Source organism: Nannospalax galili, unplaced genomic scaffold, assembly GCF_000622305.1.
Source record: "Nannospalax galili isolate Female #2095 unplaced genomic scaffold, S.galili_v1.0 scaffold818, whole genome shotgun sequence".
In the NCBI taxonomy this organism is placed as follows: Eukaryota; Metazoa; Chordata; class Mammalia; order Rodentia; family Spalacidae; genus Nannospalax; species Nannospalax galili.
Genome location: NW_008341874.1, coordinates 586,048 through 605,615, shown reverse-complemented (window position 1 = coordinate 605,615; position 19,568 = coordinate 586,048). Strand labels below are relative to the sequence as shown.

Here is a 19,568-nt window from a genome sequence, read left to right as displayed (position 1 = left end):
AAACTGAAAACTACTGAGCCTATATATATATATATGTTTTGTTTTTTGTTTTTTTTTTGCCAGAATGGTGTAATGAGAACAAGGGAAGAAAAGAGTTACAGATGTAAACAATGACACAGTTACATTTTTTAAAATGGTAAACCCTTTTTTACTGGCCACTTCCAAGAATGCTTTACAGGTTGTGCAAAAACATTTACAGGCTCCATGTGGTGTTTGTTTTTCTCACAAGTTTTTCCATCTACAACTACAACAGACATCTGATAAAACACTAAACAAGTCTTCTAAGGAAACAAAGCCAGGGGAGCCCTCCTGTTACCATAATTCACCCCCCCACACTGTAACATTTTTTTTTGTGATTAAAACACAAGACAGAAACAAAACTCAGACATCCACTGTTGCTGCAAGAGACTTCTGGGCCAGAACCAACAAGGACGCGGCAGTTTTATTCTCCACTCACCTAGAAAAAAACAGCATCTCTCTACATATATGTTTTTTTTTTTTTTTTGGTTTTTTAAAAATATGGAACACTTCATGAATTTGCGTGTCATCCTTGTGCAGGGGCCATGCTAATCTTCTCTGTATGGTTCCAATTTTAGTACACATGCTGCCAAAGCGAGCAGTTTTAAAAAGATGATCCTTCTAGTGTTAAAAATCAATAGCAAGTATACTCTCAAAGCACTGCTTCCCCAAACCTATGTCATGCTCATGCCCCTGACTAAGGGCCCGACCATCCACAATCTATGTCACAAATTATAAAAAGATTTTCTGGAGGACTGAACATGAGAGGGGAAGAAAGGAGGGACCCTCTGCCTCAGGAGACTTGCTTTTCTATTATAACATAATCTTATCCTAAGGAAATTTCTTTGGGCTTCAGTTTTTTACCTTTTTGCCCTGACATTATGAACACAGCTTTCTTAAACTGCCTTAACAATGTTAGTGAGCTATAGAAGATTCATGCAATCACTGCACCCACTGCCACACACAAGCCATTTGATGGCACCACCACAAGGGGCAGGTGCAAGAGAAGACACATTACTATGAGCAAGCAAACTTATCTCCTACCAGCCCCTGTTCCAACCTGGGGAGGAGGGGGGAAGGTGCTTGAGTAGGAGGGTGTGTCCTAACAGACCAGAGGGTCGAAAGGAGGGTTTGCATATCTAGAGAAGCACTGCACAGCAAGGCTACTGGGAGAGGGAAAGATCAAACCTCAGCACAAAATTTTAAAGGAGAACTGCTCAGGTGAGAGAGTGTTCACTAGGAAGTGCTGGAGTGCGGTGTTGCTGAACTCTGATAACACAATGTTAAGCAAGATGACGATGGAAATAAAACTGAACACTCACAGAGCTCTCCCCTGTAATACCCATAATCTTTTTTTTTGGTCTTTTTGAGACAGGGTCTCCCTGTAGCCCCAGTTGTCCTGGAACTATGTAGACCAGGCTGGCCTTGAACTCAGAGATCCACCTGCCTCTGTCTCCCGAGTGCTAGGATCAAAGACGTGCGCCACCACGCCTGGCATACCCACATTCTTGAACTTAGTACCATGCAGCTGTTTTGTCAAGAACTGGGAGGGTGTTGGTAACATTACTAGCTCAATGATCCCAAATGAAGTCTCTTGGCTAGAGGCCTCTCAGGGGACATGCAGTGAAGCACCCCAGAAGGAATCCTGTTTCAACAAGTTGGGAAGGGGTGCTCCCTCTCACACACACATGCACACACATTCACACACTCTTCCCAAGTTTCAGCAGCCCCACAGAGCTGCCTCCCACCCCCCACCCCCTTTTCTAATCACTCTACCTGTGTATCAAAAAAACCCAGCAGGGCAGATCCCCACACTGTATAAAATAGTTTGCTATGCTCAGCACCTGGGCCTGGCAGCCCACACCACAGGATTCACCTATATACATATCCTGACGCAGTGAACAGCGTCCTGCTGCATTTCTGTGAGCTGAAACCCTGAGAATCGTTCCTTCCCTCACACTGTAAGAGACAGACCCTCTTAGCAGATGATTTCAGAGACTTCTCGCCTCTCTCAACTTGGAAGACAGAGACTAGGGACTGGCAAATCACAATCTTCAGACTGAGGGCTGCGATCCTACTCTCCCCAAGTTTATGGGAATTACTAAGTATATAGAGGGGGCAAGCGATTCTGCTCTGCAGTTCACAACAGTCCTCATACCTCCCTGGCCTGGGAATCCTATGTATCAGAACCACCCAACTAGTGGTCTCTGTGCATTAGCCAGATAGCACAAAGGCACAGCGAGGTGGACATTGGGATATTTTGACCTCCCAGCCTAACAGACCAAATATCCCAAGAGGGAAAGGTCGGTAAAGAAAATACAAACCGTTAGTTGGTGCAAGTGATTGATAAGAGCCAATCGTTTATTTTCACTGCCCGGGTCACAAGCGCTCCCTGTCCCCACCCCTGCCTGCTCCTACCTGCTATGGAGAGTACTCTCATGCTGCTCCCCTTTCCCCACGCCACGCTCCCTCACTGGGCTACCAGTCCAGCTGCCTTAGAACATCAAAGGGTAACATTCTCAGATCCTTTCCTGTCAACTGCAGGGTACAGAACAGGCAGCCCTAAGTGCTGCTTTCTGCGCAAATGTTTTTTGATTACAAATACCTAACTAGGTTTGAAATGTTTTATAGAATAAGACAATATTCTTTTCAACAAACTTTAAAAAAAATGTACAGTTTTGTTGTTTGTTTCCGTTTTTCCCCCCAACCACCCCTCCCCAGCAGCTCAGCCCCACCCCGACAGCCCCTGTTTTCCTTGGTTGTGTTTTGAGGGGTGCTTGGCACCCCCAGAGACTCAGCTTCATGGCTGACAGGCGACAACGGCAGAGGCTTCACCGATAGCCTTGGTAGCCGTAGTAGTTCCTGTAGTATCGGTCTCTGTCCTGCGGGTGGTGGTAGTAGTAATTCTGCCACTAGAAGAGAGGGAAACCCATCACTCAAGAGCCAGTGGGCTGCAAATACAGAGGCAGGACACTCATCCATCCAGTCGCCCCCCTCTACCACCGGGTCGTACTTACATCCCGGTTGTACTGTCGGTAATAATCTCTGTATCTGTTGTACTCATAATCTCGCCCGTAGAATCGATCATAGTCTCCCCTGTATCGGTCATAGAAATTACGGTAGCCCTGAGAAAGGAGAAGAGTGGTAAAGACTGTAGGTTTTCAGGAGCATGACCCACTGTTACCCAGTATTAAATAAGATATATCTTATTTTGATACTACAAACAGGGTAAATTCGTTTCCCAAGTTAAATTCTTCCAGATGAACATTAAGTGGGCAAAACCCTAAAGCCCTAAGAAAACAGCCCAAGCCCCTCTGCTCCCCAGAGCCAATAGGAATGGCTTCACAGCCCAGAGGGAGGAGCAGAAGGAGAGCTGCACTCACCCCTCTGTTTCCAGACTGCCCCCAGTACTGCTGCCCGTAGGCCCGGTTGTCGTAGCCTCGGCGCTGCCCGCCCACTGGAAGAGAAATGGAGAGCGCGCTCAGACAGCTGGCATGGGGTCCTGGCTCCACATCTGAGTGGAAATCAAAAAGTTGGAGCCAAAGGCAATTCTAGGGGAGGAGGAGGCTTGCTTTGGCCAGGCTCACACAATGTTAATTAAAGCACCAGCCAGGATCTTTTATTAAAAGAGTCTGAGGGGGAGGGCAGAGGAACAGACACAAGAAAACCAACCACCCTGCTTTTGAAGCTCCCCAATTCTGCAACACATTTAAGATGACAAAAGAATACATGGCAGAGTTAGAAACATGAGTAAAAACTGCCATTCAGAGGATCACAGACCGACAGCCCTGGAAGGGATCTGAGGTAGCACGTAGCCTATACCCATCACTGTACACAGAGGAAACAATATCTGCACAACACTCCTCAAAACTAGGAACTGTTGGTATTCCCACTCTCCACACATAGCTGGCACTAAAATCCAGCTGATTTACAGTTTTAAACACACAAACACACACACACACACACACAGAGTTTTAAAGAGCAACACACACATACTAAGGATCTAGCTGACATAGACATTAGGGGAAAATTAATTCCACTAATGACTAACTTGTTTTGTAACTTAAAAAGGCCTCAAGTATTGGGGTAAAGAAAATAACACATTCACTTTTTGGTCTCTACAGTTGGGCTGATCCATCCAATAAAGAATAAAAAAAAGATGAGAATTGGACTTCACTGCACAAATCCTCCTGAGACAGCAGTCAAGTGAGGACCCCAATGCTAGCCTGAAAACCAGACAGAGGAGGAGGTCATACTGCTTTTCAAGGAAACAAATCTTTTTACTAAAAAGTAACTATCTTTTTTAAAAGGTTGACGGATTACAGAAAAATCTAGGAAGCAGGCACAAGAAGAAACAAGCTCCATAAGGAAGGCACTTGCTGACTGTGATGTGACCTGGTTTCTTGGGCCTTTCCTTACTCAGCACAAAAAACAGACAGAGGCTGGGGGCTGGCAGGTTCCCGGGACTCACCATAGCCCTGGCCTCGGCTTCGGTTCTGCCGGTTGCGCTTGTTCCTGTTGTTTCGGCGGTTTGTCCGCTTCTCCGAGGGGGGCAGCAGCTTCCTGGCTTCCTCCTTGTACTTGGTGACAAGGGGCTGAGCCTCCTCCTTTTCCAGCTCCCCATACGTCACCTCATCCATGTAGTCGCACTTCTCAGGCAGAGAGAAGTTGGCTAGAAGAATAAGAGAGAAGCTTGTGGGCCTGGAAAGTGCACAGACAGGGCAAGAACTCATGAAAATCTACCACAGGAAGCAAACTTCATTAATAACTGTTTTGGTGGCTTGGTGGAATTAAACCCAAGGCCAGGCTGGGCAGTGCTCTTTCATTAAGCTGCATCCTCAAGTTTTTTTTTTTCTTTTGCCTTTTGGAGACAGGGTCTCCCTGCAGCTCCAGTTGGCCTAGAACTTACTATGTAGACCAAGCTGGCTTCGATCTCACAAAAATCTGCCTGCCTCTGCCTCCCAAGGCCTAGGTCATTTTTTTTTTCTTTTGGTGTAGCACCAGCTGGCCTAGAACTCATTATGTAAACCAGGCTGGTCTTGAACTCACAGAGATCCCTCTGCCTCCTGAGTGCTGGGATTACGCCACCATGCCCAGCTGTTTTTGGGGGGGTTTTTTGGTCTTTTTTTTTGAGACAGGGTCTCCCTGTAGCTCCAGCTGTCCTAGAACTACGTAGAACAGGCTGGCCTTGAACTCACAGAGATCTGCCTGCCTCTGCCTCTCCCAAGTGCTGGGATTAAAGGTGTGTGCCACCACGCCCGGCTTTTTTAAAAAATGTATTTCATTTTTATTTTATGTAAAGGAGTGTATTGCTTGCATGTAAGTGGATCCACGTCGTGCAATGCCCACAGAGGTCAGAAGAGTGCTCTTAACCACTGAGCCACCTCTCTAGCTCCTGTATCCTCAAGTTTTTGTTTTTGGCATTTGAGACTGTCTGTTATATAGCCCAGACTGGCCTCAAACTCCTTAACTTCTCATATCTAAGTGATGGAATGAGAGGCACAAGGCATCACTCCAGATTTGTTTTCACTTTTTTTGCATGTGTTTTATTGTGGTGAATGCACGTGTATGAGCAGATGCGCAAGTGGAGGTCACTTTATTCCTTTTGAGGCAGGGTCTCTCACGGAATCTGGAACTTGTACTTTTTCAAGTGAGGCTTGCAGTGGCAAGCTCCAACGATCTTCCTGTCTCAATCCCCACCCCAGTGCTGGGGTTACAAGCACGATGGCTTCTTACACGGGTTCCAGGATCCAAATGCCAGTCTTCATGCTGACGAAAGTACTCAATAGCTGAGCCATCTCTCCAGCCCGATTTTTTTCTTTTTGACATGGAGTTTCATGTATCCCAGGCTGGCTTCAAGTTTCAGATTGTCTTGCCCCTGTCTTCTGAATGCTAGATTACATTTACAGTCCTGTGCTACCACACCAACTTTTCTTTTTAGTTTTCTTTCTCTTAACTTCCTAAGTGCTAGGGTTATAGGAGTGAGTGCCTAACACTGGCTAAGCTTCACTTAGCAAAGCAAAAAAAAAGTGCTTTGCTCAAATTTTTTGAGACAGTCTTACCATGTAGCCCTGGTTGACCCAGAACTCAAACTCACTATGTTGACCAAACTGGCCACAAACTCAAGTGATTCTCCTGCCTCTGCCTTCCAGGAGCTGGACTAGGGATAAAAGGCATGTTCCACAATGCCTGGCAGCATATTTTCTTTAACCCAAGTATTCCCTATATTGTAACTACCCCCACAGGGCTATGTGAAAACTAGACTTACAAGTTCTCAAGAGACCCATAATAAATTAACAGTAAGCTAGGTTAAGGTTTCTTTTTGGGTTTTTTCCTTTTTTCTTTTTGAGACAGGGTCTCCCTGTAGCTCCAGCTGTCCTGGAACTATGTAGACCAGGCTGGCCTTGAACTCACAGAGATCCGCCTGTCTCTGCCTCCCAAGTGCTGGGACTACAGGTGTGCACCACCACGCCCGGCTGGGTTAAAGTTTCTTAACGGAAGCAAGTAAAACAGGCTCAATGTAACTGAGAAAATTTTGGTGTTGCTTAGATAAGTAATATTTTTATTTTATTATTTTTATTTTATGTGTATGAGTGTATTGCCTGCATATAGGTAAGTGCACCCATGCCGTGCAATGCCCATGAGGACAGAGGAGGCCGTTGGATTCCCTGGAACTAGAGTTACAGACAGTTGTTAGCTGCCATGTGGGTGCTGGGATTCAAATCCGGGTCTTCTTCAAGAACAAACAGTGTTCTTAACCGCTGAGCCATCTCTCCAGCCCTGATAAGTAACATTTTTAGGAACTAAAATCCTGTACATATAGATCAGTGATAGGGTACTGGCCCAGCATGCATAAGGCACTCTCCAGCACCACACATACACACACACACACACACACACACACACAGAGGCTCCAATCACCTATATCTCTACAAGATCAGCCCTCTAAAAGACCTCTCATTATCAGTTATACATGATGTTGGTCAAGCACACCTGTCAGTATCTGGACATCAATTTCACAGGCTGTGTCCCAGTGGAACCTATTTCAAGGAGGCTATCATGATTTTCCGAGGAATCCAGCTACCCCTATTTTATGAAACTGCACTAAATTCCTCCAAGTAACTGAGTACCAGTTATGGACTGGCATAATCCATTCTGTATAAATTCGGAAGCCCTAGCTCATGCTTATGTGGAAGTAAGTACCCATGGCCAGGGACTGTCGGTGTGAAGAACCAGCAGTTGACAGGGCTAGTGGGATGCCATGAACTAAAGGAAACAGGAAAAACACAACCAAGGGAACAGCACAAAGCAAGACCAGTCAACACAGTTAATACTGCTTTGTGTGGGCATTATCCTCAGGTTTCATAATGTGTTCAATGATTTTGTTTAATTATCAAAACAAATCAATAACATAAGCAGTAAGGAAAACAAAACACAAACCTAATATCATTCTAGAAATCAAGATACAGTAAAGTTACCCCAACTACCATGTTTAATTTGAACCCTAACAATTACCCTTGCCATTTTCATGGAGTACAGACCTTAATTTTAATATGTACTAAGGTGGAGCTTCATTTCATGTGTCTAGGACACATTTCCTTATGTCTAGGGCAGTGCTGGGCAAATTAAGACACACTGTAAATATTTACTTAACAAATAACTGACTCAGGGCTGGAGAGATGGCTCAGCGGTTAAGAGCACTGACTGCTCTTGCAGAGGACCCTGGTTCAATACCCAGCACTCACATGGCAGCTACGAACCATCCTTAACTCCAGTTCCAGGGGAATCCAAAACCCTCTTCTGACCTCTGCCGCATTGCATAACACGGGTGCACTCACATACATGTGAAATGAAAATAATAAATAAAATATTTAAAAATAAATAAATAAATGACTCAAAGAAGCCCCTTCCTTCTGTTTTAATTAGCTTGTTTGGGTTTACACATCTTGCTGCTTATCACTACTTTCACTTTTTATTTTGAGATAGGCTCACAGGTTATTCAGACAGACCTTGTAACTCCCTATGTAGCCAAGGATGACCTTGAACTCTTTATCCCTCTGCTTCTACCTTCTAAGTGCCAAGATTACAGGCATATACCACAATGCCTACTTCCACCTAAGGGTCTCATAATATAGTCCAGGTTTGCTCCTAATTCATGATCTTTCTGTCTCAGTATCTCAAGTGCATGTGCCACCATGCCCAGCTACTTTCCTGTTTCTATCTTATTAAGGGCTTTACTGCTTCTCCGTTCACACGGCTTGGTCACTTATTTACAAGTGCTTGTGCCCTCTCTTTGGATTTATACTTTGGATGTGGAGAGTCATTCTTGGTGCTAAGAAGTTCCAATAAGGTGTGCACTAATCAAAGACAAGGTCAATAATCTGTATAATGTTAGCTCACCTTTCATCTCCAGCATTATTGACTCAGGCACATCATCTCCCTCCACTTCTTTCCTCAACTCCAGCCTCTTCTTCCAATCTTCCTCATTAGGGACAACTACCACTACTTTCCGGGAAAACGTCTTGAACAGCAATAGCTTCCGCCGTTGGCCAGAGTTGTACACATTACACTAGTAATAGGAATACCATGATTAGGAATAAAAATCACCACTGGTCTTCAATGAAAACTATCTTCTACAATGGAGACACAGGATTAGAAGTCGGTATACACAACTGCCTGTAATAATAATTGCTATTATTATTTCATAGTGCTCAGGATCAAAAAGGGTTTTGCATATGCTAGGAATGGGCTCTACTAGTGGGCTACAATCCCAACTCTTTAATTTTTGAAACTCTACATGACAAATATTTTGCATATCATGAAAACTGAGGCTAGAGAGGTTGAAGACCACAAATCTAGGCAGTGACAGACTCAGAAATCCAAACAAACTCTCCTTCCCGCACCTCTCTTATCTGAGTCCGTACACTCTCGGTAAGCACTGCTGAGAAATATCTTTGTAACGTTCAAAGACATTACAACCACAAGTAACAAGATGATGGTCATAATCAGGGGAACCTAACTCTATTTCTTAATTCAGTTCTACGTATGCATACTGCTTTGACTCCAAGATTTAATAGATGCAAAATGTTCATCTCTAGATCTCCTGTAAAACCAGGTTCCTCTTGAATATTTGAACAATACCTGATCAAGAATGAAGTTCCTCTTTGACCGGGAAGCAATCTGGACCAGCTTACTAAGGCACTGGGAGGCTTGCTGAACTAAAAGATCACGGCTTTTGGGGTCCATCTCTGGCTCCTCAAGCCCCTTCGTCTGATGAGCATAAGAAGGCAGCAAGATGAATACAAGGTGTTATGCCGCAAGTTAAAGAGCCGAGATTCAATGCAGTGCTTTAACTATAACTATCCTGCAGTACCCATATCCATCTTCTACCTAGATATACTCCAGGCTGTACATTTTCAGTAATCTGACAACTCAACAAAGGGGGTAAAATCTACAACACATACAGGGGAAAAAGCTATTTCTCCATGTGTGGGGTCCTTGTTCTTAGACACCTTAAAGATATTACCTCCCCAAGGACAGGTATAGAAGGTTCCTGGTGCCTTCAGAGAAAACATTACAGCTAACTAACCACCCCCTACTTCCACCTCCACCTCCCAGCAACTGACCCTCATTTGATTGAGCACAGCCTCAGCTCCCAGGACATTGTATCTTTTCTCAGGGTTTTCTTTTGCATATTTTAATGCCCACTGGGTCTTTCCAGATCCAGGTAGTCCCACCATCAGAATCACCTGCAAGTAAAAAGAATCAGGAATTGCAATTAAAAATAAGGTATTTTATGAAATCCAATTTTTAGAAAATATTTTTCCCATTCAAGTTTGATAGTACTTGGAGAACAGACCACAAAGAATACATCCATCCATTACTCCAAACACAAAACTTTACATTACTGCATACTGTTAGGCATACCTCACACTCCTCTATGGTCTTGGGAGGGACTGCAGTACGCACACGTTCCTCAACAGGCACAGCATGGATGAACACAAACTCTTCTGGTGGTGGGAAAAAGGGCTCCTCCTTCTGACCAAAGTTTAATTCTACAACACAATTTTTGCAGAGGACATGGGGCAGAAGAGCCCGGTCTGCCAGGGATTCCTTGTTGATTCGGAATGCCACACCTAGGTCTTCTCCATTCTTAGAGAAGGAAAGTTCGACTTCTTCAGTCTCAAAATTCTGTAAGGGGAGTGGGGATGGAGCATAAAAGCATTAGTGACTTGACCAGGTTTGAAGATGATGAACTATTACAGCTTAATCTTTTTAAAAGTTGGGAGGCTGGATTGGAGAGATGGCTCAGTAGTAAGAGACCTTCCTGCTTTCCCAGAGGACCCAAGTTCAGTTCCCAGCACCCACATCAGGCATCTCATAACTGCCTATAGCTCTAGCTCCAAGAAATCTAATCCCTTTTCTGGCCTCTGCACACACACAAAACACACATAAATAAAAAATGTATCTTTTAAAAAACATTGAAAGGCCAGAGAGATGGCTCAGTGAGTAAAGGCACATGCTGCCAAGTCTGAGGACCTGAGTTTGATTCTCCAAACCCACATGGCAGGAGAAAGGTCGCTCTCACAAACGTCCTCTGACCTTCACTTATACACTTAGCATGCTCCCCTCACCACAAATCAATATAAAAATAAATACATAAATAAATAGTTGGGACCACTGCACAACTCAACCAAGGTCATGCATCAAACTAAGTAAGACAGTAGTTGGTGGGAAGCATAGTCAAATCTTCCCAGTCCTTTTTCCACCCTTTGCTAAGAATCCATAATTTTCAGGAACACTTACAGCAAAGCAGCCAATGACATCATTCTCCCCAAAAGTCTGACCAAATTCCTCAAACTGCCCATTTTCTGCCTTGAGTCCTCTTCCATCAAAACCATAAGAGAATTCATCTTCACCTAGAATAGTTAACAAATCAGTTACCTACCTGCAAAGTCTCCAAAGAGTAAACAATATGGTAACAAACACAAGAAGTTACAAAATAACTTTACCAAGCTGGGGACAGGAAAAATCAACAGACCACCCAACTCGCAGGAGAGCAACCTCTGTGCAGCCTTCTTTCATTGGGAGATTCTGGGTTACCTGGCCAAGTCAGAACAGGAATTCTTAGCTACTTTGACCAACTCAGGAACAAAGTCTGAGTTACAAAGACAAGATTTTTATACAAACTGAAAAAACAAACAAACAACAAACAAAAACTATCATAGCTCATCAGAAAAACAACTTTCACTAAATTGGAAACAAGGCTATGGCCCCTGGGGATGTATGTAGTTCAGTAAGGAAACACTGCTCTAGTATGCAAAAGGCCCAGGGTTCAATACCCAGCATTATAAAATACACAAGAAAACAAAGCAAAGGCATGTGGGTTGATTTCTTCTTCAGAGTTAAGGGTGTTTTAAAGTGGGATGCCTTTTTCTAAACTGATGGAAAGGAGTCCAATGCAGTTTAATTAAGAGCGGTCTTAACAAGCCTTACCTTGGCCTCAAAGCATACTTTTCCCTTTGTCACTCCATAAGTACTCCTTGCACCAGACCAAAGGGTAGGGAATTTCTCTGATAAAAGTGGCTGGCCTCCATAGCGGTCTTTGCTCACTTGAAAATGGAGATCTGAGGAATCTGTTAGAAAAGAAAGATATAACTGCAATGCCCCACCTTGAAAGGTACCAACAGAGTGCCATAACATACAGTTTTCAAGAATAGACAGAAAATCTCTTAGAATTTTCAGGCCATGAAGTTTTAATCTAGAAAGTCACTTTTAGGAGAACACACCAGAGGCTAAGGCAGGAGGATCACAAGGTCAAGGCCAGCCTGGGTGACTCAGTGACTCTATCTCCCCCGCCAAAAAAAATAATGCCTCATACATACACGTGTCCAGGTTAACAAGAGTTTGATCCTCCTCTTCATCTTTTGCTTCTTCTTCTGGAGGTGGTGGAGACTTTGAGCTACAGGTAGGAGAGGAAAGCAAATACAATATAACCAAAGCCACCTTCTTTGAAAGGTGTCTGCACGGCATTGTCCATTTTTAACTACCAGTGAATTATCAAATTCCAGCAGACAGCTTCTTTCAATCAATGAGCAAAGGCAATATGAGTTTCTGTAGTATATTTATTTACTCTAAACCTTAAGCCTGTAAACACCTATTCCATATTTCAATCCACCCCTCCTTCCAGACTCTCTAATCAATACCAGGTACACCAAAATCAGAGCAGACATTCCCTTCAAGGGACTGTTCCCCTCACCGGCTGTGGTAAGCCTCCTCTCGGAATTCATAGTAAGCTCGGCCATGTTCATCCTTCTCATCCCGCTGTCTCTTTACCCCCCGCCGCTCACCATCTGAGCCTGCTGGTTTTGACTTTTCACTATCTTGGTCATCTCCTACAAAAAGGAGGGAAAGAAAATCAGCACTTTGTATACTGGAGAGTAGAATAAGCTCAGAACCAACAGAGTTAAGCAATATGGGACTCTGAGGTCTGATTGAAACATACTGTATCTATAATAACACTATATTTCTAAATACCATCTTCCTTTCCTTGCTTAAGACTCTCAGACGGGCATTATGGACTAATTACAGTCAAGCAATAGGGAAAAAAATTGGACAATTCCATTCTAAATTTATCACCTTGAATGAGGCCAAACCTGTAGATCTTCCCTCTAATATGACAGAAAAGTCTCCTTTAAATCCTTTTTTAAGAAAGCCAGGTATGGTGGTGCACACCTTTAAGGCCAGCACTGGGAATGCAAAGGACAGCAAATCTCTCTGAGATGGAGACCAGCTGGGTCTACAGGCACATCCTGTTTCAGAAAACCCAAAGCAAAACCACCCACGAAAAACAAAAACCACCCCAAATTTAAAAAAAAAAAAATTAAAAAAATCCCAGCACTTGGAAGGCAGAGGCAGGTGGATCTCTATGAGTTCAAGGCCAGCCTGGTCTACAAAGTGAGTTTCAGGGCAGCTGGGGCTACAGGGAGACCAAAAAACCAAACCAAACCAAACAAAACCACATTCACAATTGAATTTCAATTCCTGTCAGATTTAAATTTAAGGGAAGTACTTAATGCCTATACACTAACACTTTTCAACAGCTTAGTAACACAGAAGCCTCAAATTTTCTTTAAAAGTTTGCCCTTTCAGGGCTGGAGAGATGGCTCAGGGTTTTTAAGAGCACCAACAACTCTTGCAGAGGCCACGGGTTTGACTCCCAGCACCCACATGACGGCTAGCAACCTCCTTTAACTCCAGTTTCAGGGGTTCTGATGCCCTTTTCTGACCTCTGGGGACACTGCACAACACAGGTGCACTTACACACATGTAGACAATACACTCATACACATAAAATAAAAATAAGGGGCTGGAGAGATGGCTCAGCAGCTAAGAGCACTGGCTGCTCTTACAGAGGACCAGGGTTCAATTCCCAGCACCCACACGGTGGCTAACAAAGATCGGTAAACTCCAGTTCCAGGGATCTGACACCTTCTTCTGACCTGCACCAACACTGCATGACAAGGGTGCACTTAAACACATACAGACAATACACTCGTACACATAAAACAAAAATAATATATTTTTTAAAAGTTTGCCTTTTCTGCATATATGACAAATGGACTCAAGTGCATGATACACAGCAGTATTTTTAACTGGAACTTTATAACTTAAAGTTCCAAGAGCAAACCATTAAGTCACAAGAGACCCATAAATAATACTGCATCTCTACTGCATGCAATTTGGAGCAGGAAGGTGTTGCTGTATTATATTTAGCAACATTCTTTACAAGAGGAATAAAACATGGAGTTTTCCCTTAAGCTTTTATATTTTGACACCTAAGAAGGCTTTTAATAACAATTTTAAACTACTCACTTATCCTTCAATTTTTTTTTTAATCTATGTGGGTTACACAAAGTCAAAGGTTATGTAATAGGATTTTTGTTCCAGACATCAGACAAAAAAAAAAATTCTAAAATTTGTATGTGATTATTGTAAAATAAACTCTAACTACATGACACTCACTAGAAACCTAAAAAAAGAAAGACAGCATTTTAAAGTGAGATTCAGAAGCAGCTCTCCTGCCCCCTCCCTATTCTGAGAGATTCTATTATGGATTAGCTCTACCCATGCAATCACATCAAAAGAAAGGTCACTCCCCAGGGGAGTCGCTACACATTCTCTACCACAAGGTATTCAATGGACCCGGCAGAGCGCTTCAATCGTTGCAGTTCAGGAAGTTACATGCCTGAACTGTAAAAGGCTAGCATAAGTTAAGGATTCAGCAAATCTATAAACACGATCACCTACTGACTCTCGGAAAATTTAAAGATAACACAAAGCCAGAGCCCAGGTCAAGTAACCTGTTCTAAATGTACCAATTTAAGACTTTCTCTTCGATAGTTAATGATTAAACCCGACATGCTTACACTAGATACTGTCGTGCCCCCCCCCCCCGCGCCCGCCCGCTCAAGCAGGAGCAAGGTTAGACAGGCAGTTTCCGTGTGGCCTAAGCTCTAATAACGTGCTTTTGACGGAGCAGCCTTTCACGACCGTTTATTGCTTAATATTTTTACGGTAAGAGATCAACAGTCGGGTAGGCCAAAAGCCTAACTAAGCCTCCAACTGTTGGGTCTAGCGGTTCCGGTAAATTGCCAGTTCTTTGGCATATTTTCAGGTAAAGGGGCGGGGGGCGTGCACCAGAAGACAGCTCCACAGGTAGATCGAAAGCAATTCACATACGAAAATTATCACTCACTTCCAAGCTCTAGTACCAAAGAACCAAGTTGAGCAGGAATCTCCCTCCTGCAAACAGTGGAGTCACAGAGGTACCCAGAGCCCTCTAAAAGGTGGACAGCGGAGGACAGCCACTTCCCCCGGGGACTCCCCGACATAGCAATGGGTATAGTGCACTTTCGGGCAAGTGGGAACGACAGATCAAACCGTGCGGTGCAGGGTGGGGTGCCGATCAGGGACGCACGGCTGCCGCTGCCAGATCCTCACCTTGCTCCTCGGCGGCCTTGTCACCCTGGGCCTCGGATCCCGGCGTCTCGTCTCCGCTCCGCTCCTCTGGCTCGTCTTCCTCCCCCTTGCCGGGGCCCTGTTCTTCACCACCATTTACTCCACCTGACCCGGCCACGGCCTCCGCCGGCTGGTCGGAAGCATCGGGCTCGGCCGCGGCCTCCATGGCCGCCGCCTCCGGGGGCTCGGGAGGTGGCTGCGCGGCCTGGCGCGAAGCCTGGGTAGGAGGTGGCTCTTCGTCTTCGTCCTCAAGCAGCGCCTCCTCGTCCTCCTCCTCGTCCTCCTCCTCGTCCTCCTCGTCGTCGTCGTCCCCGCCCGGGCCTCCGCCCGACGCGGCCACAGGCCGAGGCTCCGCCTTGCAGGCCCCACCGGGCCCGGCCCCGCCAACGCCGGCCTCGTCCTCGAGCATCTCAGCATCCAGCGCCTCCTGCAGCCGCTGCGCCAGATCCATCTTGAGGCCGCGCGAATCCAGGCCCCGCCGCTGCAGTTCCGACCGCAGCTCGGTCACTTTCAGCCGCTTCACCTCCATCACCGCCGCCGCCTCCTCCGCCTCCCGCCGCCTCCTCCCCTGCGAACTGCCGACCGAGCCCGACCGCGCAGGCGCCGCCGCCGCCCGCCTCCGCCTCCCGCGCCAGCCCTGAGCCCGCGCGAGCGAGCGAGCGCAAGCACGCCGCGGGGAAGGCCTCGCAGGCCTCCCTCCTCCCTCCCCTCTCGGCTCACCGAGCCCCAAACAGCGCAATGGGGCGCAGCCTCCCTTCTAGACCCCGGGTAGCCGACCGCGGGCGGGTGCGCGCCTAGGACAACCAAGTTCGCTCACCCCTCCGCCCCTCCCGTCCGGCGACGCGCACCAATCCGCGCAGGCAGTACTACTGCACAGGCGCACTGAGAACAGACTGGACAGCGCTGGCTGTGGCTCAAGTGCCTCGTAGCACGGAAGCGTGAGCGCGCCAGCCTTTCCGTACTTCAGTTGTAGGATCTGCGCAACCGCGCCCGGAGCCCCGCCCACAATCGCCGTACTTCCGGCTCCCTCTTAATGACCGCAGCCTCCCAGGGCCTCACTCGATGGCCCCTTATTCTGTGACTGCGGCTTCTGAGAGTAGCCACGGAAGACAAACCCGTGGGCTGGCTGGTGCAAAGCCGCTGTTTTCGCGGCCAGTGGCAAATTGGCTACCCAGAAACTACCGCCTGGGCCTAGTTTTCTGTTCTACCCAGCAACAGAGCCTGACCCCGCCCCTCACTTTTTTCATTGGCCAGCTTGAATAGCTGTCTGTTGCTCTGATTGGTCAGCCATGATCGTGCGGCTTTTTTTCCTATTGGAGAAGCGACCCGGGGATTTTTTTTTTTTTTTTTTCCGGGGTTGGTCCGCTAGGGAGGCGGGGTCTTATCTACGGGATTACTTTTCTAGACCCGCTTTTGATTGGGCGGTGTTGCGCAATGCCCCACTAGCAGCTGTACTGATGGCAGGCCTGATTCTATCCTCCCCTTCCTTGCTCCCGCCTTTAAACTGAATCCCAAGAGCAGACTTCCGGGCTTGGGCCTGTGCGGAGGGATGGGAACCGGCCGGGACACAGGTGGACTTGCAAGTCGGGTGCTTCTGTGGCCTTTTCAGGCTTGCCTGCACATTGGAAACACGGGCTCCGTTCACCGCGCTTCCTCAGCGAACAGCAGCGATAGCGACTGTTTGTTGAGTAAGGACAAATAAAGAGCGCAGGCAGGAGCGAAACCCTTAATGAGTAGTATCGTTGTTCCCGCCTACTCCATCCACTTCCAGGTCGGGGGAGGGGGTGTCTAAAGAGAAAGAAGGAAGCGAATTTTGTGGGCTTTCACACACCTTACCTGATAGCTTAGTGTCTTTGGATTTTCGTAGAGTATCTGCTCACCCCGGGATCTCTCTCTTTTGGGAAACATTTAGTCTGTGGCTTCACTGTTCCCACATCACCTTCCTGTTTAGTTACGGGACTCGTGGAAACTGAAAAATAATTGCCGAGGAAAGGTGGGACTGTAGTAGAAACAAAGCTCAAATCACGAGGCCCGCCTGAAGAAGGATAATTTTCTGTCTTTCCAAATCGGCTGCTAAAATCAATTATTTTGGTCCCAACGCCAGAGCTTCAGTTGCTCGCACTTCCATTTCTCAAGTCCAAGAGCCCCAGGTGTCCCCGAGTTATGGAGAAGCGTTTGCAGGAGGCTCAGCAGTACAAGGAGGAAGGGAACCAGCGCTACCGGGAAAGGAAGTACCGAGATGCTGTGAGTAGGTACCATCGAGCTCTTCTTCAGCTCCGGGGTCTGGACCCAAGTCTGCCTTCCCCGATACCCAGTCTAGGACCTCAGGGCCCAGCTCTCACGCCTGAGCAAGAAAATATACTGCACACCACCCAGACAGACTGCTACAACAATCTAGCTGGTAAGAACAGGGCTGTAGGGGGTAAGAGGAAGGAAGGATCATCAGACCCTATGAACATTGGGAGAAACATGTGCTTGTTTGTTCTTGTCTGATTGTTCGGTCATGAAACCTCTTCCAATCTATAGTGCAAAACTTCACCTGGAGAATTTGTGAAAACACACCTTCTGGGCTCTCGACCCCAGAAATTTCCGATAACTATCTATCCCAAAGTCCAGGGTGGGCCTACCAGTGCGTATTTCTGTCTGGCTCTGGAGTAATGTTAACCTTAGGACATTTTACCTTCAGAGAAAAACTGCCATTGCTTAAGAGAAATTTAGCATTTGTGAAAAACAAGCTACTTGCTTCAGCTAGCGTAGATCACTTGTATTTGACTGTGTGTATATTTTTCCTGTAAATCAGGTAAATTGCATAATTAGTATCTTCCTCCACAGATGACCTTGTGTGGAAATGCAACAGTACTGCTAGGATTAAGCTCTAATTGAAGAGACCTTTTGGCTGTTCTACAACAGACAAACCAACCACAGAGCTAATTAGCTGATTTTACAGTATAGTTTAACATTGTAGCAGTCCAAATTGAGGCCTTAGGAATTATCATGGTTAGGTTTCCTAAGGGCTGCTTTGTTTGGTTTAGTTTTGTTTTTCTCCAGTTTGACTGTAGCCCAGACTGGCCTGAAACTCACTTTGTAGACAAGGCTCCTTCAAACTCCTGGCTGCCTCTCAAATGCTGGGATTATCGGTGTGAGCTACAACATTCGGTTATTTGCTTTTTAGATATATTTGTGGTGCTGGAGTGGAACCCAGGGCTTTACATATGCTAGCCAAAACTTGTACTACTGAGCTACACTCTCAGCCCTGAAAAATGATTTTTAAGAAAATTCCAATACTTAGTTGAGCATGGTGGCACATGCCTTTAATCCCAGCACTTGGAAGGTAGTGGTAGGCAGATCTATGTGAGTCCAAGGCCAGCCTGGTCTACATAGTGAATTCCAGGCCAGCTGGGGCGACAGGGAGATCTTATCTCAAAAAAGCTCCCCCCCACCTTCCCACAATGGGGCTGGAGAGATGGCTCAGCGGTTAAGAGCACTGATTGCTCTTGCAGAGGACCGGGGTTCAATCCCCAGCACCCACATGGTGGCCACGAACCGTCCTTAACTCCAGTTCCAGGGGACTCCGAAGCCCTTTTTTGACCTCCGAGGCAATGGCAATGCAGGACACGGGTGCACTCACATACATGTAGGCAATATACTCATGCACATAAAATAATAAAATAAAATAAAATATAAAAAAAAAAGACACCCTCCCCCCAAATTTCAGTACTTATTGGATATAATGATTATTTAGGTTTTTTGGGCCTCCCCCCAGATGTGTGTCCAACAGTAATTGCAATAGCGTTTTTGTTTTGGGTTTTTTTTTTTGACAGGATCTCACAAATGTAGTCCTGCGTGACCTGGAACATTATGTAGACCAGACTGGTCTTGATCGCACAGAAATCCAACTGTCTCTGCCTCTCAGGTGCTGGTGTGCCACCACTCCCTGCACAGCTGTTTTAATTTATTCAGATCAACAGTTAAGTGATGAGAATTAGCAGTATATTAATACAGATAAAGATCCTGTATTCATGAGACATTTGTATATTCAAGTCAAGGAGATAGGCAATAAATAAAGGCAATAATATAGTATATCAGATTATAAGTACTATGGAAAAGAGTAAGTTGGAAATGGCATAGTGACTCTTGTAATCCCAGTACTGGGGAGGTCCATGTAGAAGTGTAGCTTTGAGTCTGAGGTCCATAGTGAGTTCCAGGCTAGCCTGGGAAATATGATAAGACCCTGTCTTAAACAATAACAACAAATAAAAATAAGTTGGAAAATGGGAATAGTCATGAGCCTGGGGATACTCAGTTTTAGACAGGATGGTTAGGGAGGGCTCATAGATGTGATACATGGGCAGGTACTGTTTAAGTCTTTTACACATACTAATCTGTATAAGTGTCATAACAGTTATTTGAGACAAGTATAAGGAAATTATCAAATTGGTAGTGTTAAAATTAAACCCAAAGTAGTCCTAATTTCAGAGCTTAATTTTTTTTTTTTTTTTTTTTTTTTTTTTTAGTTAAGGCCTTTCCGA

The 19,568-nt window shown here is 45.6% G+C and overlaps 2 protein-coding genes and 1 non-coding gene across 4 annotated transcripts in view; 1 reads left to right on the top strand and 2 right to left on the bottom strand.

Moving 5' to 3' along the window:
- Positions 1-124: 124 nt before the first annotated feature.
- Positions 125-15,850, bottom strand: Hnrnpul2 (heterogeneous nuclear ribonucleoprotein U like 2). The gene is made up of 14 exons (XM_008837513.3): positions 15,022-15,850; positions 12,278-12,413; positions 11,904-11,980; positions 11,515-11,654; positions 11,031-11,121; positions 10,825-10,937; positions 9,946-10,209; positions 9,645-9,767; positions 9,160-9,288; positions 8,419-8,587; positions 4,490-4,690; positions 3,402-3,475; positions 3,036-3,143; positions 125-2,930 (listed from the first exon to the last, which is right to left on the bottom strand). The coding sequence occupies exons 1-14, from the start codon at positions 15,566-15,568 to the stop codon at positions 2,850-2,852; spliced, it is 2,253 nt and encodes a 750-aa protein (XP_008835735.1). The 5' UTR covers positions 15,569-15,850; the 3' UTR covers positions 125-2,849.
- On the bottom strand, positions 514-620 carry LOC115071123. Its single transcript, XR_003850237.1, has one exon. It is a non-coding gene; the product is annotated as a U6 spliceosomal RNA (small nuclear RNA).
- Positions 15,851-16,456: 606 nt separating the features above from the next.
- Ttc9c (tetratricopeptide repeat domain 9C) overlaps positions 16,457-19,568 on the top strand; it is a 13,345-nt gene continuing 10,233 nt past the window's right edge. Inside the window, exons 1-2 of one of the 2 annotated variants that reach the window (XM_029565599.1) lie at positions 16,457-16,727; positions 17,144-17,440. In XM_029565599.1, the coding sequence (XP_029421459.1) occupies positions 16,589-16,727; positions 17,144-17,440 (436 nt within the window). In that variant the 5' untranslated portion in view covers positions 16,457-16,588. Of the gene's footprint in view, positions 16,728-17,143; positions 17,441-19,568 lie in introns of those variants that run through there. The other variant, XM_029565600.1, reaches the window with a different exon arrangement.

What these genes read in the sequence shown, in the direction of transcription:
- Hnrnpul2 (XM_008837513.3), bottom strand. Translation starts at nt 15,568, where the DNA reads ATGGAGGTGAAGCGGCTGAAAGTGACCGAGCTGCGGTCGGAACTGCAG. An exon ending in GAGGAGGCTTACCACAGCCG is followed by an intron (nt 11,981 to 12,277) that starts GTGAGGGGAACA and finishes TCCTACCTGTAG; the next exon opens with CTCAAAGTCTCCACCACCTC. An exon ending in TTTTTCCTGTCCCCAGCTTG is followed by an intron (nt 10,938 to 11,030) that starts GTAAAGTTATTT and finishes TAACTATTCTAG; the next exon opens with GTGAAGATGAATTCTCTTAT.